The sequence below is a fragment of the Alligator mississippiensis genome, chromosome 10, assembly GCF_030867095.1.
Source record: "Alligator mississippiensis isolate rAllMis1 chromosome 10, rAllMis1, whole genome shotgun sequence".
Taxonomy (NCBI): domain Eukaryota; kingdom Metazoa; phylum Chordata; order Crocodylia; family Alligatoridae; genus Alligator; species Alligator mississippiensis.
Genome location: NC_081833.1, coordinates 9,604,686 through 9,629,353, shown reverse-complemented (window position 1 = coordinate 9,629,353; position 24,668 = coordinate 9,604,686). Strand labels below are relative to the sequence as shown.

The following is a 24,668-nucleotide window of genomic DNA, read 5'->3' as shown; positions in this document are numbered from 1 at the left end:
TCAGAAAAGTGTGCTAAGCATAATGACTGTGGAGTACTCCATGGGAAAGTGCATCCCTAGGCTGAGATTATATTTAATCTGAGTATAAAAGTTCTTCCCACCACCTGATTTGAAAAAAAAAAAAAAAAAAAATTTTAAATCATGCATTGACTCTAGTCAGGATTGGTTGGGTTTTTTATGTTGATGAACAGCAGACTTTCTGACTTCATTCCAACCAAAAGCTGCAAAACTTCCTGTGAAACTACAATTAGATTCTGCTCAGGAATTTTCCTATTTTGAGCTTTTTTCAAATTTAAAGTAACTGTTGACATTTCAGGAAATTCAGGCTAAAAATAGTCAAGCCACTGTGTTGGTTCATGAAAACTTGAAATTTAGTTCTCAAATCCAGATGCAAGAAATGGGGGGGGCAGGAATTTCAGTATCTCAGAAAATTTTAATCAGACAGGGAAATCATTTCCTGCATATATAACCAATGCACACCGAGACTTTTATAGCACATTAATGAAGCTGCAGCTTATAACCACCATTGATTTAGGTTGATTTAAGGGAGACAAGAGGACTTTTTACCTAAAGATTTTTTTTTACTTGCTGCAATGATTTAATATTAACTATTTATGTGGTTTCTTCTTTTCACTTTTTTATCTGCTGAATATTTCAGTGTTTTATTGCTTTAATGTTCTTGTTTGTGAGGCACTGGGAATGCTCTGGTGCCATAAAAATAAAATTTATTCTGATTGTTATGTTATATTATAGTTGTAGAAATAATGTGACGTATTGATGACTTTTATTTCCCACTGGTATGAAAAATATACATAAGATATGTTATGTAAGAAATATGCCTGCAGTAGAATACTGAATTACCTGCTCTACTCTTCGCAGCCAAGTTCTGACTACTGTGTGAATTTTGACCCCTTTTTAAATGGTAACACAAAGTACTTGCTATAATAGCCCAGTGCAAATCCTATTTCATGTCATACTACCCATTTTAAAGAATGGTTTGAATCAACAAAAGCAAAGAAATTCGATATTAACAGTAGTACTTAACTTAGCCATTAGGCTTAGGTATTACAGAGAAAATACAGCAGAGTTGCACAGACTTTTCTGCATTGATTCCTGCAGTTGAAACGCATTTGAAATTGCTCCAGCAGCTCTTTTGTTCAGTTATGTAATGTTTTTAGTTCTCCAAGTCACTGCCTTGATTACATCCGATAATTTGCAACTTGAATGATAACGCTGCTTGACACTTCCATCTTTTACTCTGTCAACATATTTGTGAGGTCTCAAATATTCTCAGTGGTCGAAGTGAAGAGGAGCAAGCAGTTAAAGGGACAGCGATAGGAAGATCCCAGAAAGGTAAAGACTCCTGTTTGGTGTTTGTTTCCAAAGTACACACTTTGCTTAATGTTGGCCAACTGCATGAGGGTTTTGCATGGGGGTTTTTTAAGATTTGGCACACTACGGATTAAAAGGTCTGGTTATTGCCAGCTACTAGCATTCAAGAATCGTGAGTCAGCCGTCCAAAGCACTGAGGCTTGCAAAAAGGAATCCTGACTTCTTCCTCCTTCCCTGTTATGTTTAGGCATGAAAGGGTCAAGCTGTGAGGCTAGGAACGTTTTTACAATGAAAGCTGAGAGTCTAATGTATTCATGTAACTCCAACAGCTCAGGTATTGAGCTGCCCAGGAGGCCCTTCTAGTCCCATGTTCTTTCCCTTCTCAACTCCCCCACCATCAACACATTTATTACTAATTTCATTATACTCCCTAAGCCCTATGAACTGGACAAGGGGGCCTAACATGGAGTTTGTCCCACCCATGCAAACAGACCCGGTCAACACCCAGGGTTATCATAGAGGCATAGGAGGGCTTCCACAAACTTACACAAGGTTTGTGGATGGGCTCTGCAACCCCTTTTATGGTGAATAATCCTTTTTGCTGCAGAGTGATTATAGAAAAAGCTCTCCACAGGGAAATTCAGAGAGAGCTCTTTAGTCTTCCCCTGCTAGATTTCCCTACCAGGGGGTAGTAAGAGTCTGATAAGAAGGCATTTTGTTGGGGTTTTTTGGAAGGTTAGACTAGAAATCAGAAAAAAGGGAGGAAGAGAGAGAGGATGGAATACCTCCAAAATGTTGCTGGCAATTCTGCATGTGGCATTCTTCTTCCCTCTGTCAGGAGGTAATGGAAAAATAGCTTTCATGGGGGGAGATAGGGGGACATTGAGAAAGATGAGAATGAAGTTGATAAAGGCAAAGAGGGTGGAAGACACTGTAAGCACTAGGTAATGGGGCAGAGCAGCAATGAGACACTAATTTCAGTTAAATCAGGCCTATAATCAAGCCTGTAAGCTATGTATCATTTATTCAAACCACACCCCACTATATTCAACCCTATAACTACAGCTGGCAAGTGTTTTAACTGTCCCTTGACAGCTTTTTGAATCCAAAACCCAATGCAATGAAAAAAATTTAAATGTTATATCACAGCTGAAAAAAGGGTGAGACTGCTGATAGCTTACAGCTGTGGCAAACTTGCTAGAGCCTCCCTGGTGTCTGTGAGTTATGGAAATCTGCCTCTCTAATGATACGCATCTAGTCTGACTCCAAGCCTAGACTGCATGATTTTAGGCAAATACATCTTGGGAAAGTTCTTTCCAGGCAAAACTGTTAACTATTCAAAAAAGAAGCCAACCCATAATAACCAGCACCAAGTTAGGAACACTGTAGGGAATGAAATGTAGTTACCTTAAAATGCAATAAGGGGCCAGTAAAGGTTAGCAGGCCTGGAGTTTATCCTGGGCCTTGTTTAGTTTATGTTCATTCATTTAGTATGTGGCTTTGCACAAGCCTCCAACTATCTTTTGGGATTATAAACCGTAGGACACATGTTGCTGTCCTTTCTCCAGAGGGACTTCATGGATGTTGGTGAAATTACCCTGCACTACTAGCTGAAGAGCTAGATTATTTTTCCATTGATAGAGGTCATGAAAAGTGTCAACATTCACAACAACCGTTGGCAATTAATTATTTATAAGTTTTAAGGCTGGAAGGGAACATAAAGACCTTTAGCTCGACCTACGGCAGAACAAATGCCACAGAAGGTTACTAGTAAACTGTGCTCTGAGGGGCCTCTGGGCAGGATTTAGAGCAGTATAGCCAAATAGAAGTTTTGCACATGGAGACAACTTCACTGGCCAAAGAGTCCCAGGTCAAAGATTAAGTCCAACCCTACACTTATTAAAGTCAATTATAAATGCCCCAGGGATAAATAGTGCAGGGACAATTGAATAGTTCCTCTCTTGCACTGCCTCCTTGTGACATTATCCTGGATGCCATAGCAGGTTCTCCCTCTGAAGTCCTCCCTGTTCTAGGACACTGTATTTGTATGCCAAGCCCACAGCATGCAGCACTACCCTTACTGGTAGTCATCTATATAGATTTTCCGTCCCTTCAGGGCTCCTGTTAAGACACTTTTCTGTCCCAGCAGCAGCTCCTAGGTCACCCCGTGGAGTCCCACAGCAGCCCTCAAAACCCAACCAAAAACCTATTTCAGCCTGCACCAGACTCACCTCTAGATTACTCCAAAAGCCCCATATTATATGGACTAGAAAACACTGATCCACAAAGCTCCCTCGGGTGACTTGTACCTGCTTCAGGGCCAATCCCTTCTCTTTGTTCCCTTCCCAAGAAAAGAAAGCAGCTCACTACTCTGAGCACCTCCTTAACCCAGGTGAGTCTGATAACAAACTGACTTACAGATGCAAGAGGTGGGCTAATCAAGCCCTTGGTTTTCCATTAACCCTTTATTGGCCCATGTGGAGTTATGTATTCCCTCATAAATCAAGAAGCAACAAAAGAATCCATGGAAAGAAGCAGAAGGGGAATTACAAACCAGGGGATTTTTATTGCACTCCTGTGCCTCTATTAACCTTATGCTTCTTAACTTGTGAAGTCTAACAAATGATAGTTACAGAGCCTACTGTGTCATTAAAAAGAAATGAAAAGTCATGCATAAATGAAGTGTAGAGGGGCAAAATCCAAGGGTAGTTTTTTTTTAGGGTTTTCTTTCTTTACACTCCCCCCCCCTGCAAAAAGGTCCTTCAGCTCATTAGACTGGTGTGGTCAAGGCACTCCAATTTATATACCTGACAGCACCCAAAGGGGCTAGCATCACCTCTGTCCACCTCCAACTCCCCACTCCAAGTGGCCAGGGACCCATTTACAGCTGGGTTGAGTAGGGCAGGCTTAAACTTGTACCTCTGGAGTTTCAGTGAGATGCCTTAACTGCTCAGCTACTACACCCCTTTTTATTTACTGTATAATTGCAAACATATGAATTGCCTTTTTTTAGAGCTACTTCAGAGATGTCTGAGAGCCTCTAGTAGCACTTATCTGATAGTAACTTGCAAAAGTTAGAAAGCTAAAATGAAGTAAACTAAGACAAGTTATTTTGGAAGTCAATATGCTGACTTTAGATGTAATTTCAGTAACAATTCTCTTAAAGATCACACTGCATCCGTTTAGTGCTACCCCAGAGAAAAGAAGACCCCTATTACGTGGTATAAAACAGTTCCTGAAATCTCTTGAGGCTTCTGCATGGTCTCTTATCCAAATAGGAATATGGTCCAAGTCTGTTTAGGTAATGACATGCGAAAGTATCACAGTATAATAAAAATGATCAGTAATAACGTTATGGCACTAACCTTCAGGTCCACAAATTTCTGGGTTACTAATGCAAGAGTTTTGGTAGCTTCCGAAGAAGAGAAAGGTAACTCCTTTCTTTTCGGTGGCATAAATTCCTTTGTTGACCATCCCTTCTACAATATCTAAGGAAGGAAATTTAAAAAATAATCACTTAATATTCCTATCTGCTGAAACCGTCTCAGGACACATCTCAAATGCCCCAAGTATTTTTAATGAGTTTATCTTTCTAACTCCCATTTTTTAAATAAAATTAATGAAAAATACAAATTACCATCTTCTGATATTTTGAATTCTACAAAACTTATAAACATCCTTTCCGTGACATCTTACTCAGCTAAATAAATTCTTTAACTGAACCAACAGGACCAGAAACTATGACTTTATAGGCTGTGTACACTCTACAGAATCCAAAATTGTGAATGTAGATTGGGCTCTATCAATGTTTCAGAAATAGAGCTGTTCAGGAAATTATTCACCAGCTGTGAAAAATGTTGACAAAAACTACTTAAAATCCATTTTCAAAAAAGATTTAAAAGCTATTTTCCAAAAAAATAAAATGTGGAGAATACTCATCCAACCCTATTCAGAAAGCAGGAAGTTGTGTCCTTTGAAACAGCCCGTGGTATGCTAAGTGAGTGATTTCATTAGCATCTGAAAAAGCTGTGGCTGTCTAATACCTTGCTAACACCTTGTGATTTCCTATTGTCTTCATTACTAAGAAACCGATTAAAAATAATAATAATAACACCCCCTTGTGCCACTGTGCCTTGTGTTGTGCCCCAGGGAATGCCTGTGCCAGGCACCCTCTGGCCCACAGCAGATTACCCCAGATTGAGTAGGGGAGGCTGGGCAGCTTTACCTGAGGTCTTAGGGGCTTCCTGGGGCTACAGCAGCAGCAATCCTGCTGTTCGGAGCCTGGCCGGCGGCCAGAGCATGGCTGTGGCCAGCCAGGCTCCGGTTTTGAGCCACTGCCTGCACGCTGCCTTAGCAGAGTAGTGCATGCTTTTTGTGTGCATGTGTGTGCGTGCAGGTTTATTGACCCCCGGATACCCGCCCCTGCTTCCTTGCAGCACAGAAAACAACTGAACATGCAGTATGTGACACCACAGATGTGTCTGCCACACCACATACTGCATGGCTGCGCTCGTCTCGATGCGACCTATAAAGACAGAACACTTTATTTTTACCACCAGCTAAACTGATTGAGGTCAGGCTTATACACTTGCCCAGGGTTGCTATTCTATTACTTTTTGATATTAATAATTCTAATTCTGATAAAGCTAAGATGTATTTCACCCTTTAAAGTTTTGACAGCAGAACTCTGAGCACATCCATACCCAATGCTACTCTGCAGTGCCAGACCCTCCTTTCTGCTACCAGTTTTGCCATTTTTGCTAAGCACACTAAGGTGCCTGCCATCTCTCAACAGCTGGCAGAAGGCACATTAGATATAGATACTTCTGCCACCTTTAGTGGTCCCTTCAGTAGCTGGTGCATTCCCAAGGGTACATTTTGTATTCTGGCAGCACCAGAGTGTATAAAGCTGCCAGAAAGCCCAAGGACACCTTCACAGTGACTTTCACTTTGGAATAGCTCGTGTGTATCAGTGATCCCTAGGTAAAAGTAAATCTTTTTTTTTTTTCTTCAGTGAAGAAGATTGCATCACAACACTATTCTGCAGAACACAAAATATCGCAAGACTTTTTTATATAGTTTAGGCAGGTACAATGTAATATTACTGATTTTGAATTTGTCATGGATAGTAGGGTTAATATTGCCATGGCAATATTACCTTGCCCTCTGCAAGGTAAGTGAGATTTCAGGGTCTTAATTTTATGCCCCCCAAGTACTGCCTTCTGGAAAAGGCACTTCCTAGGTAAGGGTGGTACCAGGGCAAGTAATGGCAAGAATAAAATATTTTTTTCCCCTCCTAACACATACCAAATAGCATCCCAGTTAAGAAATAGGGCATTTGTATCAGTGTGAGAGAGATAAGGAAAGACTGTTGAAGAGTGAGGACATAGTCAGCTTTCTTTCATATGTGTCATCTGTTTATTGTCCTGGCTCAATAACAGTCCCCCTTGCACAGTAAAATGCAGAGACTCTTATGCGCCCCCAAATCTCATCTGTGGCAACAGGACTGTGACCATATCTTCCTCTGCACTTGCCTAGACTGATGACTAGAAGCACTAACAACATGATTCAGAGAAGCTCCAACATTTACATTCCCCTTATATGGTGGGGACTTGGAGCAGAGAGCAGTTGTACCGTGAAGCCGATCTGCAAATGAACACCCAGCGCAAACTTTGAGGGAGAGCAGACAGCAGTCATGCTCCAGTGCATCTGGCCCAAACTCTTTTTTGATTTATCTCACTGTCCATAAAGCACAGTTTCTAGGTATTTGTTCCTCCTCTAAGGCAAGAAAATCGATAGGGCTTATCTGTGAATCTGTAAATGTGCTTGCTAATATATTGGAGTCCAAACAACATAAGGCAGTGACATGCAGAAATCCTTGAATTAATTCTGCACGTGCTAGCTCAGGGACTGAAAGCAGTAGTGCCACATTAGCGTGGTACTGTGTACAGATTAATAAATAAGTTGTGCTTGTTAGCAGAGTTAATTAGCTGGGATGCAGCTGTGTGCTAGAGTTTACTAGTTTACAGTATGTGCAGAGTTTACTCCGTTATCTCTCCATGGTGCAGCCTTGGATCATATAGACATAAACTAGAGTGTGGGTCCATTCCAGATAGCATTTAGTTTTTGAAATCTTCTAAATCATTAGCAGTATGAAAAGAAACACATTTTCTGGAATTCTTTATGAGCAACTTTAGACTCTGAATTAACCTCGCCAGGATAAATCCCATAGGATAATGCATTTCTGCTTCCATAGTATTTCATTTGGTATTGTTGTCACTCTCATTAATGTTCACATTGAATATATCTTGTTCTGTGAGACCTATGCAAATAGCTACAAAGCAGATAAGTGAAGACTGAAAGGAATTAGGGTCATTTGAAGTTCATTTTTAATGGACTTGAATCGCCAACACATCCTTACAGTAACCAGGCAGAAAAATACAGTATGGAAGTCTTTCGGCTTTTAATACCAACCTTTGTGAATTCAAGCTACCCAAATGGCAGCTATATAAACATTTTCCAGCTTCATAATCTCACTACTCACTTAACCTTTTCTAATAACCACCTGTGTATTGATACTTAATCACGAGTGGGTCAGATTCTAGTTACTGTTTCAGTGATATAAATCTAGAGCGAGCCCACTGACTTCAGTTACATTACTTCAGGTTTATGTTGGTGTTGGTGTGAGATTTGAGCCAGATTTTGAAGATTTTGTTGGAAGTGCCTGCCTGTGTAGCCATTATTTTCCATTCTGCTTGTTCGTCTTTTGATGTGTTGGCTGATGTCGATGTAAAATTGTTTTCATTAAGTACACATGCACCTGCAAGGCCTCTGCCTGCTTTTTCTATTATTTTAATCAGAAATGTCATGATGGAAGAGTTCCCATTTTCATTTTCCTCCAGCAGAAGTACTTGGATTTTACTTTTCTAATCTGTTGCTTGAGCCATGCCTTGAAAAACTCTCTTATATGTGGCAATTCACTGACATGAAGAGAGAGTTCTGATTATAGTGAGATTTCCTCCTGACTGGCTATTTACTTAATTATCACTAAGGGAGTTTAGCTCAACTATTTTGTGGTTTCTTGGGTATTTGAGGCCAAACCCTACTGTTTTCACTCCCAGGAGTGGTTCCAATGAAGCTGTTCAGCTGTTCACGCATCATTTAAAAATGAAACAAAACTTAGTTTTAACTTTTGAGCCCGGTGTTATTATACCCATCCAAGTTTGACAAATACACAAACAAAAATAATTAAATCCTCACCTACAGTTGCAGAGAAGTTAGAGTAGGCAGAGTCATTGGTATATACAAAGGTAGAGTTATGGGAAGGAAGCACAGTGAAGTTGTGGATTCTTAGAGCTGGGTGGAACAACAAAACAAAATAAGCAAAACAATGAATAAACACAAAATCCATATGAATTGGCCAGTCCATATCTCTCAACTAGCACAGACCAAATATTCACTAGTGGCCCTTTGAACTGTAATCAATCGAGTTTTCCCCATCCCTTTTCTCTAAAGACGTGTCTGCACAGAGAGGTTATGGCACTTTAACAGTATGACGTTCGATGGTATAAAATCAGTGCAGACGTTGTTATAGGTACAAGTGCAACATTCCCATAGGAAAAAAGGAAAGGCTATAGCCAGTAAAACTGCATATAATGTTAGGGGTTATATTATGTAATTTTATAAGTAAAAAGATTCATAGTGAACCAAAATAGCTAAACACACAAAATCCTGATTTAGACCAAATTTAAGGGAACCTGGCAAGCCGGTGACATTATAATCACTACATTTAAAAGGAGAGCATCGGCTTTAAAAAGTCACACTTGTCTCTGAAACAAAAGTAGATAACATATTTCCAATACTTCTTAGCCATAACGGAGCGATATTGGAAAGAAAACATTCTCTGTTATTTCAGTGTACCTATTTTGACCCATTTTGCGTACGGTCATTTTCACTGTTTTATTCTGACTGAAATAATGGCTTGATCGAAAGCCCATGAAATCAGTGGAAAGACAGCCGTTAATTTTGGATCGAGCCCAGAGTAAACAGAATCTTTCATACGCGAGAAAAAATCAAACCCAATCTGGTGACCCTGACTCCCAAAACAGCGAGTGGTTGAGAGATATGAAACTGGATTCATACATAATGACTTCAACAAATAAAATGGAAGATGAACAAGCGTATGATGCTCCAAGGGTTTATGAGATGAACATGAAATGAAAACGATTGCATGACATTATGATGAACAGAAAAACAAGAGATATTCTAGCAGTGAACGGAAAAGCTGCATAATCAAAGCGCTACCAAAACCAGGAAAATTGTCCCCTGCATTAGAATACAGCAGTAAAGAAAACCTTGCCTTTATGCTAGATTCAGCCTTCAGATGCAGAGACACAATTTCTATTGAGGCCAAAGGGAATTACATGTACATATTAGATGCAGAACATAAGCAACTACAAACTGAGAAAATAAATTATCTACAACAACATGAAACAAAGAATTCAGCATAGCCATAGTCACACCAAATTTAAAACAAAAACCCAAAACTTTTAGGTTACTGGCATCCTTCTGGAAATATGAACTGAGGCCTAGTCCTGCAAACCTCTTCTTATCTCAGCCTTCCCAGGAACTCCAGAAGTATTCGTATGAGCAAACACTATTCTTGTGAGCAATGACCTTGTAGGATTGAGCCTAATAAATTATGTATCAATTATATATTTGAAACAGCTTCTGAATTTCAACAGCTATTGTTTCTTTCTGAAATCAAGCCGTTCCCAGCCTTAATCAGACAACTATCATTCTTTTTTTAAAGAGCTGCATTTGGTTTCATATACTTCATCTTTGTACTACAGATGTCAAGAGAATATACTCCAGGAGTGATTTACTCTGACTTATGCTAAGTGATGTCTATTGCCAGATAAATGATATATTTACAAGTAAATAAATTGATACTGTGCTAAAGAATTCTACAAGTGAATTGTTCATAGGTCACATCATGGTCCCATTGAAGACAATGGAAATGTTGCCATCAACTTTAATGGGGCCAGCATTTTCTCAGATTTATTTGCAGCAATTTAATTATCACTCCTATAAAATATGTCTTGGACAGTGGAGCACTTAAGTGTCTCTGAAAACAGAGAGTTTTTGATGCTTGTAGACCTTATATTGCATCTCTTTCCAAACTGTGATATAAAGGCTCATCCTTTTTTTAAATAGTGATATTTTGCACTTCTGTAGAGGTTTTTGTTTGAGGTTCCCAAATTCTTTCACTTGTTCTTTAATCCCCTTCATTATCCCTTTTGAGTAGGGAGGAAAATATCGTCACTGGGAACTCAGTTACTGATTAACAGGGCCATGCGATATTACAAAATAGCTGAGAACGGAGAGGGGAGCTGTCAGGTCCTGTGTGAGGAATGGAGGAAGCCGGGATGTAATTACCCAGGGTGGAATGTGGCTAAGACACCAGCGTTAAAATGCCAGCTCGTGTGAAAATTGCCGAGATCTTTAACAGTCACAAGCAGCTGGGTGTGGGACCTTAGCTTTATGTTTTGTCTGAAAGGGAGCCGCACAGCGTTCCCATAATACTGTGCAGTGACACTGTGGTTCAACAAGTGCTAAGCCAACACCACTAGCTGTATCCCCAGGACTTTTTGGAAGTCCTCCATCTCCCACTGCATTCCTGCAATATTAGTTAGTCCACAAATGACACTTCCAATTCAGGAAATGACATAAGCCAGTAGTTATGCTGCACTTTGATATCACGTCTGACTGAGAGTGGGATCCTGCCATCTTCTTTGAGAGTTTTACCTGAGTAAGGCTCTGGGGATTTGGTTCAGTTCGAAGTACTACTTTGGACAATACTGCAGTATGGACTTTCAGGACGGGTTTCCAGAAGTGAGTAAAGGATTTTTAGATTGCAGCCCAGCCCACCTCTTTTAACTATATGGAGATGACTATTTACAAGTTTCAAAATGTTTATGGCAGTGTGGCATTCAACTTGAACTGAAAATCAGAGAGATGGGCACCTGTTTCAATAGGCATAGCTGAAAATCCCACCCACTACGTATATTTGTGCATGTTATGTATGTACCAAAGCAGCTCACTATTTTAACGACACTTTAGATCACAACCAATTTCTCTTTATGTCCCTGAGAATGTGTAGGTCAGTCCTAAAACGTTTAAGGATAGTTTTTAAACATAGCTTTAAAATGCAAAATGATTTGGAGGCTGCCAAAATATTGTTCTATAAATAGATCTCAACTGCCAGGGCTCTAAAGCTAATTTCATTAGCATTTGTTTCTCCTGCTCCCCTTCTATTTACTGACTGTCACAAATACTTATGTTACTCTCATTGTCATGAATCCCACGGCTACCTCCACTTGTATCCCGAAGCTCATGGATTCCATCTACATCTTCCAGTGGCCAGTAGTGGGAAGCTGAGGCTAAAACTTTGAACCCTTTCAAGAAAAGAAAGATAGGAAAAAAAAAGGTCATTAGTATGTGGTTTAGGGATGAGTATACCAGTCTCCTTGGAGGCCTAAGTGTAGAAACTAGTAAATGAAGGATCAAAGGGTTAACTGCAATAAAACATTTTTATATAAACCAAACCCAGCACACAAGCTGGGAGCATTTGAAATAAATCAAAATAAATAAATAGCACTGGGAATAAAAGCCATGTGTTATGCAATGCGATTTTTGATTGTGCACTGAAAGGAACCTCTGTCTTACAAAGCTGTGCACTTACCTACGTTAACGACATTAGAAATGCATACACGAGTAAAACCAGATCTTCTGGAACTGAAGTTACCATCTGAGTTTCTGGTCCTAATTTCATAGCCTCCCATTTGTATTACCGTAAAGAGCCACGCTTTTTTAAGTCACTGTGTTTAGACCATCTTGAGAGCAACAGGTGCCAGGCAGAGAGGCCTCATATGCCACGTGGAGGAACGTATAGAACAGGGAACTTTCTATCTTGTAGCATGCCTCCTCAGTAGTGTAACTAGGGTGGGACAACTGGGACAGCCACCCCAGGCGCTGAGTTACAGCTGAGGTTAGGGCAGGGGGAAGCAGAAAATACCGCTGCTACTGCAACCATGTAGTCAGTGGCACGGCAGCAGCTGGAAGTTACCACTATCCCTATGCGTCACAACTGTCCCGGGCACCCAGCTGCATTGTGCCTCTGCTCCTCTCCCTTTCTTTACATATGTGGAAGTCCCTCCACAAGTGCTCCAGGTCTTCAAAATTCAAGGGGACAGTGGGTGCATCTACACGTGCACATTTACTGCACAGTAACCAAAAGTACTGCATAGTACAGGCATGCGTCTACATATGCACATCCATACTGAACAGTAAATATGGTGATTTATGCCAATTTGAGCATAAATTTGATACTTGTGCTATGCAGGTATCAAATTTACACCCAAGTAGTCACTGTGTAGTAATGCACATGTAGACACCTTACTGTAGACAGTAACACCTTGTGTGCGGACTGATTTGGGACTAACTTTAGTCCCAAATCGCATGCCTGTACATGTAGATGCGGGCCCATTCCCAGTTATTGTGCAGTAATCTACTGTGCAGTAAATTTAAGCTGATGTAAACGCACGTGTAGACATGCCCATTGAGAAACAACTTAGATCCTCAGGATTCTTGCTCTGCCCTCAAAGCCTACAGTGGAAGGCAGCACAAGTGAATCTGCCTTCAAGCTATATTGATCTATGCTGTTTTTACTCTTTATTCTATGGAAGGATGTTGGGAAGTTATCATTAGGAGCCTGTTGGAGCCATAATGTCCTGGGTCAAGCTGGTGTACAGGACCCAGCAGCAAAAACACAGGGATAGGGAATGCTTACTGAGACTTGGGTGGATTTGTGAGTGAAGCAGGCAGAGCCCCACCCTTCTGTGGAAGAAGTTTCCCCACTGCTCTGAAGATGGCATTTAACAATGCAAAAAAAAGCATATAAAAAGAGTTAACAACTGCTCAGCCTGCAGCACTTGCTATTTCTTCAGAGCCTTGTTTTCCACATCAAAAAAACCCAAAACAAATAAAATAAATCCTGGGGCGAATAAGAACATTTTGTTTCCCTAAATGTCTTCTTTACTTGCAGATGGCTGCACTGAGCTCCAGGTGGACAAGTTGACAAAAGCAGAACATTGGATGGTTCCCATTTCCCGATGGCAGATTTATCTACAAGATTTAATTGATGTCAGCTAGAAGACACTTTAGAAGATGTGAATTCTCAGGCTGGAGCAAAAGCAAGCTGCCCAGAACAATTAAATGCTGGGTTAAGGTAACAATTCTACTTTAAGGGCACGGCATTAATAATGTAGGCAAACATGGATGTTTTTGTTATCTTCTTGCTTGAAAGAAACTCTTTATTCTTGGGGTAACTAATTTAACCAGCTGTGTTGGAAAAGAATGAGTAATCAGCTGGAGCAAAGAAAGTTTTAGAAGGATGAAACAGTAAAAGTCTCTTGTTATTGCAAATGAGCATGTTTTGTTTATCATGGCAAATCACTCGATTGGCATGAATTAATTAGCTGCTTTTTTCAGGAGGAAGAGAGGACTGGTATCTACAAAAGCAGCATTTCCAGAGGCTATTTTTTAACTATTTTCAGCTGTGTTTCTAATTGAATTTTCTGGCTGAAATATACCTGAAAACCAGGTCCACAAAACATATGCCATGGAGAGGTGCCTAGGGTCCTCTCAAAAGCCTTGCCCAACTGCTTTCTTTGTCCCATTTCTGTTTTTGCATCATATTCTCCAATTTAGTTCAGGGAATGATCTCCCTGTCCTCCTACAAATCCTCATGGACTACTTTTGTTAACCCTTTCCATATTAGCTCCTTCCCAACACCTCAAGCACTGGACAGGAGAAGAATAGACTAGGATGAATAAAATCATTAGCTGAAAGTTTACCTCTGCCTCTCATGCATGTATATTATTGTGATATATTTTTGCTGTTATGTTGGACTGCACTCTTCATGCCTAATTTCAGGCTTGGGTCTGCAGATGCTAGCTTGTATGAATAGTCCCATATAAAAAAATTGGACTGGCAAGGAGTGGTTTCCATGGGGCTTCTCTCGGAGCAGGTATTACTGATCACAGTAAGGTCCTCAAAATGATTTAGTGTGGTCCTTGAATATACATTATGTGGTGCTGCTAACTCTTTCTTCCTAGAATTGGGTCTGGTTCTCTGGCACTCTACCAAGGACGTGGGCAGTGTGGGGGCAGGAGGTGGGCACGTTAAAAAATGAAGACAAGTAACAGAGGTGCAGAATGGACCCCCGCTATTGTGCAGTAAGCATGCTGTCCAAGCATTCCAGGGGCCTTGTAAAAATGTGGTGTGCAAGTTAAGGTGACCCCAAGTAACTTTCCCTGGAATTTTTCCCTACTTTTCATTGACCCCAAAAATATAATAGGGGTTCTTTTATCACATGGACAAATTTGTTTTGAACAATCCCTACAATATAGCACAATTGCAAGGCTATAATGCTTTGGGGCCCTTTTTGCATCAGGAATGGTGCCAATGCAACTGGTGAAGAACACAGGAGGGGCGGGAGACATGAGGGAAACAGGGAGGTGGGAGTTCCTCATCCCCTGTGGCCCCCTAGCGTAGGGGCTGACCAGAAGCAAATTTGCTCCTGGCAAGTGTCTACACATGCGCTACTGCACAATATCTACTGCACAGTTAATTTACGACTTGTATTTATGGGTAGTAACTAACTGTGCAGTAGACCAATTTAGTGCGCCGTAACTGCACAAGTGTAGATGGTGACACTTTACTGTGCGATAGATTAGTCTACTGCACAGGAAAGCATTTCATGTAGATACACCCATTGTGTGTCAGAAAGAAGTGGTTGATGTGGACCTTTGGAGCTAAGACAGTTGAATTTGTAGGAGCCCTGCATTACTTGCAAACACTCGATCTGTAAAATAGAGAGCAGTATCACTGGTGAAACATCTGCAGTGCTGTCTGCTTTTGACACCAGTGATCAGTGCAGGAGACTGGTGTCCCCAGTTGCCCTTCTTGACTACATATGTTTTCAGTGGTCAGAGAACCTCTCTCAAAAAAAAACTATGGCTTGAGGAAAAAATGTCACAGCTACCCAAAGATGAGGGAAGTTTGTGGTTGTGGATGAGGATAGATAGTTTTGCATGTTATTTTGCATTCTTGGAAAGCATAGGGCCAGACCAAGCTGAGAAGGAGAGAAAGGAGTCTTAATTGGTTTTGTTCTTTAAATTAAGGAGACAATTATACTGGATGCATACACATATTTATAACCCAATCTGAATACCATGGAGAACAAAATCGCTACTGAGGTTAGTGTGGGATCAGGTGTGCAAAGAATACTGAGGGACTGGGATACCGGACGAGGACATGGTTTATCATCCTCAAAAGTGTACGCTGGCTCCAGTAGAGGAAATGAAAGCAGCAGCTTTCCAGTGCACAAAGAGCATCCCTATGGACTGCTTGTGCTAATTGTTTCCCAACTAGCTACCCATGAAGCCTGGCAGCCCCACCTCTTTCTAAACCATAGAATATGCACCCTTGTTTGTGATGCTTGTTTAGGAAGATGTCTCCCACTGCCAAGAGTATCTAACTTTCAGAGAAGTGAGGAACGAGGAAAAAAAGGCTGACTCTATGAAGGAGGAGAATGGTCAGGCAAAACTAAATATATAAATAATGGAGAGAAAACAAAGAGGCAGAGAGAATATGAATAGATGCCAACAGCTGTGCCAGGACATAATGAGACACTTGATTGTTATAGTTGTATTACACTAGCATCCAGAAGGCCTAATTGAGATCAGGGCCCCATTGTGCTTGGCATCATCCCAACATATAGGGAGAATCTCTACCCTAAACGGCCTACAATTAACAGAAAAGATAGACAAAAAGTGGGAAAGCAAACAGCAACACAGAGAAGTGACTTCCCCAGTGTCGCACAGAGCAGGACAGCGACAAAGTGAGGACTAGGACACAGGTTCCTTGGATTTCCGTCCAGTACTTTATTTTCTAAACCAGGGGTGTCAAAAATACAGCCCATGGGGCAGATCCAGCCCACAGAGTCATATTGTCTGGGCCACAGGGCCCCTGGAAGGGCCAGAAATTGAGGGATGAGAGCAGGAGCGTGGCCCACCACCAGAATCTGAGATACAAGGCTCTTTTGGGGATGTGTGTCAGGAGCAGGGGGCAAAGGGGCAGGCAGATGAGGGAGTTGGCGGGTAATAGCTACATAAACCCCCAGGGATCCCTGATGTGCTCACCCCACCAGTACGTCTAGATCTAACCTGCAAGGAGCCCTGCATTTTGGATCCAGCCCAGGACAACTTTAACACTCCTTCTCTAAACCATGCTCAGAGCCAATCCAGCCTGAAGGAGCCTCCAAAAAATGCCAGCAGGTTGAAAACCACTGGTATGCCTGTTCACTTGGATTTCCTTTCATTTCTGTTCACTTAACTTTCCTTTCAATTTATAAGTACAAAATTACTATGAATCTGTTTGCTGTACATGCTGGACCATGTATGATGGGAAGATTACATCATAGTGCAAATCAAGATAGAATCATTTAGAGCAGTGATTCTCAGCCAGGGTGCCTTGAGATCCTTTCAAGGGGTGTTGCACGGGGTGCTGCACAATATTAGTACTGTTAGTTGTGCAAACATGATTCACAAGATAAATTCAGAGTTTTCAAATAGTGTTTTTTACCCACAGTGTTAACAACATCCCGACTTGCTGTGGTCTTTCTGAGTTCTTTGCAACAGAAGAATTGTTCTATTCTTTTTTTGTAGTCAAAAAGCAACGAAAACTAAGAGCTGGCATTTTTTCAAGGGGTACCTTCATTATATTGAGGGGTGCCTCAAATCTATCAAGCGGTGCTTTGACTCTTAAAATGTTGGGGACCACTGATTTAGAGCTTAATATTTCTAGGTCCCCATCCAAACTGGGGACTCTTTTATAACTCTCCTCCCCCTGCAATACATAATATTTATATACAGCCTATGTTTCTTCTATTGCTTCTTAAGCAACAGGTCATTCATCCTTTTCTATAGGAATTGACACAATATGTTAATGTTTACCAGATGAAGGGGAAACAGAAGAAACTGATATGAGCAAGGGCACTAGCTTACTCACATACGCTGTTAATTAGGACTCAGATAACAGGGTGGGGATTCATGTATTGCAACAGGACGGAACAGGGCTTCTCCTGCAGCATGCAGCAGTTTTCTTTGAAAGCTAGTACTTCTGGGCAGAAATTAAAAGCACAGGGCATTCTGTGGATTGCTTAAACTGTAAAATTGTACTTGTACACCACCATGAGGCTTGAGGCTAAACTATTTGTGCAAACAGAAGATCTTTCCAGTTACACACACAGCAAATAAGTTTGAGTGATTTTCGCATTGAAAACAGATGACAAGAGCTCAGAAGAAAAACATGCTGCGGTTCCGTCCCGAGCAATCTACATTTAATCATCAAAGGCTTTTAAATGACTGGAGCCACACAAATGCAATGTAACATATGTGAACTGGCACTTCTAGCCGCAAGTCAATGAATTTGAAGTGCTGAACACTAGCACGTTGTGGTGAAAGAGAAAGTAATCTCTGTGTAAATACAATTCAAAGACCAACTCAAGTGAAAAAAACCGTAAAAAAATTCTCATGCACAAAGGTGGTAGCCTATTCTGTGAAATGTGCACAGAATTTATTTTTGTATTTCTTTTAATACAAGATGTCACTATAGGGAGACCTGAACTTTTAAGTAACTGCAATTGTCCGGCACTAGATTTTTAGTATGGTCTTGTATGATCCCTTGTAACAACTAAAAAAATGAAATATAAACCAGAAAACAAAAGGTTTGCTAAATAAATATACTGTAACAATTAAGCACGTGGTAGTATCAATGATAAATAACAATGTCCTTACCTGGGTGTTTAGGTAGCCTGGAATAGTTTCCATACACCTGTACATAAAATATGACAGAATAAGACAATGTGAAGCAAAAGTTTTTAAGAATAAACAGGAAAAATCTCACTGTTACCCAAGTTCTGAATATTACCTGATATTTAGACTGAAATAAAATCTGCAGCAAATAATAACAGAGCAGAGACAACAAATTCTTCATGGTCCTTTTGCGTTTTCAAGTGCAATTGAGATCTAATTCCTGGGAGATTTCAATCATGAACACAAGTTCTCCTTTGCTACTTTTTTTTCTTTTAAAATCTGCATTTTCCACACAGGTTCAGAAACTCCATTCTTCCAGTGAGAAAGCAATATATTCTTCCAGAGCCTTCATGAATATTTGCTTGCTTTAAATGTGGATCACTTGAATTACCAAAAAACACATAACCATGACTGGAGCAAAATCATAAGATAAAAATAATAAGATCCAAAAATTGTGCAATTGCACAGAAAGAATGCAAGTAGTTCTGCTGTTATTTGTGCCAAAAGAAGAGATCTTATTTTACAATGTTTGCTGTCTGTGGTTTTCTTTTTCTTTTTTTTTTCTTTTATCCAATTATTTTTACTTTGTCAGAGATCTGAAGCCAGTTTTGGTTCTCATCATAAAAAAGTAGCCCCTTCTGCTCCACTGGACATCTGACTCTCACTGTGTCCTTAGGAATTGGATTGAACTGTGTTGCTAGCTCCTCGCTTGTCTGGCTCACGTTTGTACCTCCATCCCAGATCTTTTTGGGTGGAGAGTAAGTCTGAGTGATGTCATGCTTTCTTCTCAAACTTTGTCCCATTCTGGTACTCTATTTATATCGTGTTGCTGCTGTCTCTTTTCTGGGTCCTAACACCAGCCTGCTAGGAACAAGCGGAAACAAGTTAATGCGGTTCAGAAAGCAGATTAAAGAGACCACAATAAAAATTATTTATTGCAAGTTTGCACATTCAGAGAAGGAATGAAGCCAGTACAAATACTCGTATCTCCAATGCCTAAAAAAACATAAAATACATTTAAAGCAGAAGTTTTATGAAAGAATCAAGAGCCATTTATTAAAATAATACTTTGTATTTCTTCAGAGCTTTCTCTCCATACATCTTAAACCCTTTCGAAACATTAATTAAGCCTCATAACACTCTGGTGCAATAGAGGATATTTACTATGCCTATGCATAGAAGGGGAAACTGAGGCATCAATCATTTGGCTTGTTCAAGATCAAACAAAAAGCAATAGAAAAGCCACAAACAAAACTGGGATCTTCTAACCTCGAATCACAAATATTAGCCACTAGACCTTCAGCCTGTCTTACGTTTAGATAGAATAAATTAGACTGTACTGCTCGATTCTTGAGTAATCTTTTATCAGGGCCACTTTACAATTGTACCCTGAACTGTACTGCATTCATAGCAATTATTTATTTAATATAAAGATGATTAGAACTGAGATTATATATATAAAGATTAGAACTGAGCACCAATTTTCATTCACTCTTTTCTTTTCTTTTTAGATAAAAAAATACTTTTATTTCAGATTCATCGGGGGTTTTTTTTAATTTTTGTGATTTTGTTCAATTAAAAACCAAAAAAAAAAAATCCAAACTTTTTTTTCTGCCATCTTCCCCTCCCCCCCTTTCCTCCCTCAGCCTCAGAAACTCTCCCAAATAGTAAAGTACTTTAAACCAGAGGTAGCCACCCCGCAGCATAGGTGCCATACATGGCATGGGCAGTTTCTGTGTGTGTGGCAAGCAGCTGGCTGAGGAGGAGACGGGCTACACCCTGGCAGAGAGGGCAGGGAGCAGAAAACAGAGCAGGCAAGGGAAGGAAGTCAGTGGCACGCAGGGAGAGTTCAGGGCTAATTTGTGGCATGCCTATCAAAAAGGTTGCCCCCCACTGCTCTAAACCAGCTCTCAAATTGATATCTATTGATAGATTAAACAATGACAGGCCTTTGAGTGATGATGTTTCTAGGCATGTTACTGGCCCCCTATGCTTCACCACTTTTGTCCCTTGGATACTCGAGCTGTGCCTTCTCGGTCCAAGCCCCAGATAGTGCTAATATTTGATAACTTCCCTGACCCACACGCCCTCCAGAGCCCGATCTACGCCTGACTGGTGTGTGCCTTCACCCCTGCTCTTTTCTCTTCTAAGCCCTAGGCTAGAACTGGTCACAGTGAAATGTTTTTTGGGGGGGTTTTCCACATCAGAAAATACTGATTTAATAACAAACAGTGCATGGGAATATGTCAATTCTATTAAAACTTTCAATGGCCTCTAAGTTGACTGTCCAGCTACTTGGCTAGCCTGCCTTGCTTTCTCCTAACCCAACCACTAACCTCCCAAAGTAGACCTGAGCATGTAAACTTGCAACCTGCTGTGGGTCTCAGGTTTTCTAGGACTTCAGCGAGCACATTTCATTAAAAACACTTGCTGAAGCATCGTATTCGTGTTTCTAAAATTAAATATCATTTAACTTCAGTCCCTTGGGGGAAAAAATGGGTGTCTGGCTCTTCATCTCAAGTGTTGAGGGAAAACATTCTGGGAACCTGATGTTTTTCACAAAATTAATTCCCTAGCCAGCTCTTCCATAGACATAGGCTTGCTTTCTCCTCTTCTGATTTTTGCCGTACTCTTTCCAGACCTGTTTCTCATCCATTACAATTGGCCTCTATGCCTAGGAGGAAAATGAAGAACTTTGTGTATGCCCCAGATCTCCCGTGCCATTGAATGATCAGTATTGCCATGGGTAGAAACAATAGCTTCAGCTAAAAATAATGAGTAAAGCTAAATTGTCAAAAGAGGAAGAAAGGAATTTGAAATATTTGCCAAGTGGGGCCTGTTAAAGGAAAGTAGATGCTTGTAAAAAAAAAATGGTAGAATCCAAGCACCATGTTCACTGCCAGGAATTTTTGTGGAAACAGCAAATTATAAGCAGATATTGAAGATTATTTGCAGAAAGTAAGTTTTGAACTTATTCATGTGATACTTCAGGAAACCTGATTTGAAGTGTTTACTAATCCAACCAGAGAACAGAAGCAATGCCAGGTTCCCTGTGTCCAATCTAAGCTAACCAATCCCACCTGAATTGCAAAAGGCAGTTAATCAGAATGAACAACCTACAGACAAAGCACAATTCACAGAAAATACTTGGATAGTGATTTTGAGCAACAGCTAGATTTTTAAACAGTTTGTGGAAATTATTTTAGTAGAAAAGGCAAAATTAATTGAATTGGTTATTCACTCTGTTAGGTTAATTGAGAATAATGCATGAAATTCACCTAGTGGTGGAAGTCCAGGCGTACTTTCTAACTCCTCTTTGTGAGAAAGAAGGTGGTCGAAGCAGCACACCCATTAGCCAATGTATGCCATACTGACTCTGATCATTTCAAGCCCACAGTACAGCTCCTTCATAATCCTCCTTGCCTACTACTCTTATCAAGTAGCAGTATCTGCCCCTGCCACTAGGCACCTTGGTTCAGATCCAGAGGCCGTCCACTGCTCTTCCCTGTATTCCTCTTGCTTACTAGTATATTCAGAGTGGGCTAATTTCAATTCCCCATGCAGAGCATAAAGTCTGATTACTCCGACTATATCAGAGATCAGAGAGTTTTACCCTGTGCTGCAAAATTTTACTTGCCCTGGATAGAGACTTTTTTTAAATGTTCAAGCAAAAGATCGCTCTTTTTTCATTACAATCAGTTCTCCTGACATAAAGCTGCTGAGTAGATTTTGTGCCTGAGCTAGAGCATTGAGCCAGAATATTGGCTTTTTAAAATCACTTTCTTAAATGAAAAAGGATTTGAAAATGCAAAAACAGTGAGTTCTGTGTCCTCCCTGTATGGTGTTTCATTAATCTGTGCATGCACCTGTACATATAGTCCAGTGAACTACTTGCCAAATGGGCTGAGGGCTTATATCCAGAGTGGGTCCCTTTAGTGGCAGCCTCCACTGGAAAGTATACCTATCAAGTGGCTTTCTAATATTTGAATGGAGTCCCTGTGGTCTAGCAAAACGATTTCTGAGCAAATCATGGATTCTATTAACTGCTTAGTTACAGCTGAAACCAAAGGAAAAGGGCTTAGAAAATAGTATCACCACCACAGCCAGCAACTTGTAGCTTTTTAATGTAATATCTTCTGACTTTTCCTAGAAGCTTAGAAGTAACACGGAGTGTTTTAATTTCAGTTATGCAACAGAACAGAAAACAAACACGTGGGGCAAATGCAGCTTTCATTTGTACAACTCTCAGTCCAAAGTAATTTTTTTTAGATCACTGGAAATACTGGGGATTTACACTGGTGTAACTAGATTAAATTGACTCCTATACAGTCAGTACAAGACTCGCACATCGTTTAAGGCCTTCACGATGCACAGCATTTTCTCTAGTAAAACTATTTGGTTAGGAGCAAGATTTTTCCTTGGTACAACCCCAAAAGTGCATGAAGCTTTACTGACACAAAATATATTGGCACAGCTTATTTTTCTTCTCATATAGAAATATAGAACACCTTTATACCTATAGCTAAGGGGTCTACTTAAATCACAGAGAAACTAAACAATTTTTTCAAATTCTGCGGATATTCCCTGGATGTTCTCCAGCACCCCTGCCCCTCGGCACTGGTTGGCAGAGAGGCCTTGGCAGCTGCCACCTTGTCTGCTGCTCTTCATGCTGCTCTGCCAGCCAGCGCCGTCTCCCCTGCCCTGGGCAGGCTGTGAGGCTGCGCTGCAACAGCAGCAAGGACTGCTGGCCCCCACTGGGGAGCCAACATTTTATTTTTATTAAGTTTTTTTTTTAAGTTGATTTCACGGACAATGCTGGCTTTCAGTTTCCACAAAATCCGTAGAATCGTGAATTGAATATGCCCTGGCCTATGACTGGGTCCACTCACTGACAGCAGCATGCCACCTTCTTGATATCAGTAGGATATTTTGCTGTGGTCACTTCCAAAAGGAAAGCTAAAGCCTTTGTGAATGAATTATTCTTGCCCCGGTAGGCAGACAAGTATAAAGTCACTGTACAAGGAGGGGCAGGGTAAGAAAACTAGAACAGCTCTGGACTGGGCTATAAATGTCCCCTGGCTAACCAGAGGCATTCAGTCCGCAGACCGGTCAACCTGGCTGTCCTTTTGATTTATGCTATTAATACCAGTCCCCATGTCTTCAGATTTTGTCTTCTACGCTCAGTTAAACTCTGGGTTATCTGATCCCTTCCTCAGCTATTGTTCTGATGGGCTCCATCTGCCATCCCAGGATATAAAGATGGCACCAAATCTACTATAAGGTGTGAAAATTAGTAAAAACAGCCTGTATTAGGTGTGTTAATTAAGCTCATCCTCTTTCATACAAGTAGGATGTCCATGCTTGTACTTTTGTGTTGAACCTGGAGAGGGGAGGCATTTTTTATTTTTATTGAATGTATCAAATGCTGGAAAGCTGTAGGGTCTCAACACCTGCTATGCTGGCTGAAAGTTATCTTTGCAGTTGGAAGCCTTTGAAGGAAGCATGACTGTCTGAAGCTATTCTCTGCAACCCAGAGAAACTAGCAGTTTGGTTTTTTAAAAGGAACCTATTTCCAGTGTCCTGACAGGTGAGGTTTGACTGGTATGGTTGTACCTGAAAAAAAATGCACTGGCTTTTTTTTTTTAAGCTCTTCAGGATTTTGTTATCCTCCTGAATTTAGTGCTGAGATTGGAATTAGCATGATCTGCAGATATTCAGCATTACAGCATTTTGCACTTGGGTACCTATCTTGAATACAGGGATCTTAAAGCAATTTTACACATTGTTTAAGTCTCACAACACAGTGTAGGGCAGGTAAATTATCTTTGTCTTGCAGAAAGGGAAAGCAAGGGGGGCATGAGGGACCAGACCCTTGCCTATGCCTGTACAAACAATGAAGCTGAATTGGGGGGTGGGGAGCAGACTGCAGGTCTCCTCTGCTAGCCAAGCAGTCTCCCTTACACTCCCCCCAGTCACCTGCCACACCAAATGAGCCATTCCAGCCTGGGGCAAGGGGCAGCTCAGCTCTGGCTTCAGCCCCAAGCCTGGGGCCAAAGCCAGAGGTGAGCCACTGCCTGTCCTGGGCTGATACTCAAATCCAAGATGAGGATCCCTTCCCCCATCCCTGTTGATTGGGGATTCATCTTGGATTTGAGTAAATATGGTACTAAAATGCTTTTCTTGAGTGCTGGAAAGAATTACTAGCCTTTAGTCTCATGTATCCAACTATACCCGTTTTGTTTGTTATCCCTTACCTAATGCACAGCAGAGCTCTGTTTAACAACCAGGAAAAATCAGTCTATGATATGTCTTATTCAATTTCAGAACATATCAAACCCCCTGTGGCTTTTGTAGCAGGGGACAGTGCATTCAAAGTAAAGCATTCAAATAGACATA

The 24,668-nt window shown here is 40.8% G+C and overlaps 1 protein-coding gene and 1 long non-coding RNA gene across 2 annotated transcripts in view; one reads left to right on the top strand and one right to left on the bottom strand.

The window, feature by feature from the left end:
- ADGRD1 (adhesion G protein-coupled receptor D1) overlaps positions 1-19,062 on the bottom strand; it is a 243,246-nt gene extending 224,184 nt beyond the window's left edge. Inside the window, exons 1-5 of the mRNA XM_019486663.2 lie at positions 18,388-19,062; positions 18,255-18,291; positions 11,706-11,789; positions 8,593-8,688; positions 4,698-4,820 (exon numbers count right to left, since the gene is read on the bottom strand). Of these exons, the coding sequence (XP_019342208.1) occupies positions 4,698-4,820; positions 8,593-8,688; positions 11,706-11,789; positions 18,255-18,291; positions 18,388-18,453 (406 nt within the window). The 5' untranslated portion in view covers positions 18,454-19,062. The remainder of the gene's footprint in view (positions 1-4,697; positions 4,821-8,592; positions 8,689-11,705; positions 11,790-18,254; positions 18,292-18,387) is intronic.
- LOC132243513 (uncharacterized) lies at positions 1,121-14,270 on the top strand. Its single transcript, XR_009455119.1, has 3 exons — positions 1,121-1,353; positions 13,439-13,621; positions 13,885-14,270. It is a non-coding gene; the product is annotated as an uncharacterized LOC132243513 (long non-coding RNA).
- Positions 19,063-24,668: the final 5,606 nt, after the last annotated feature.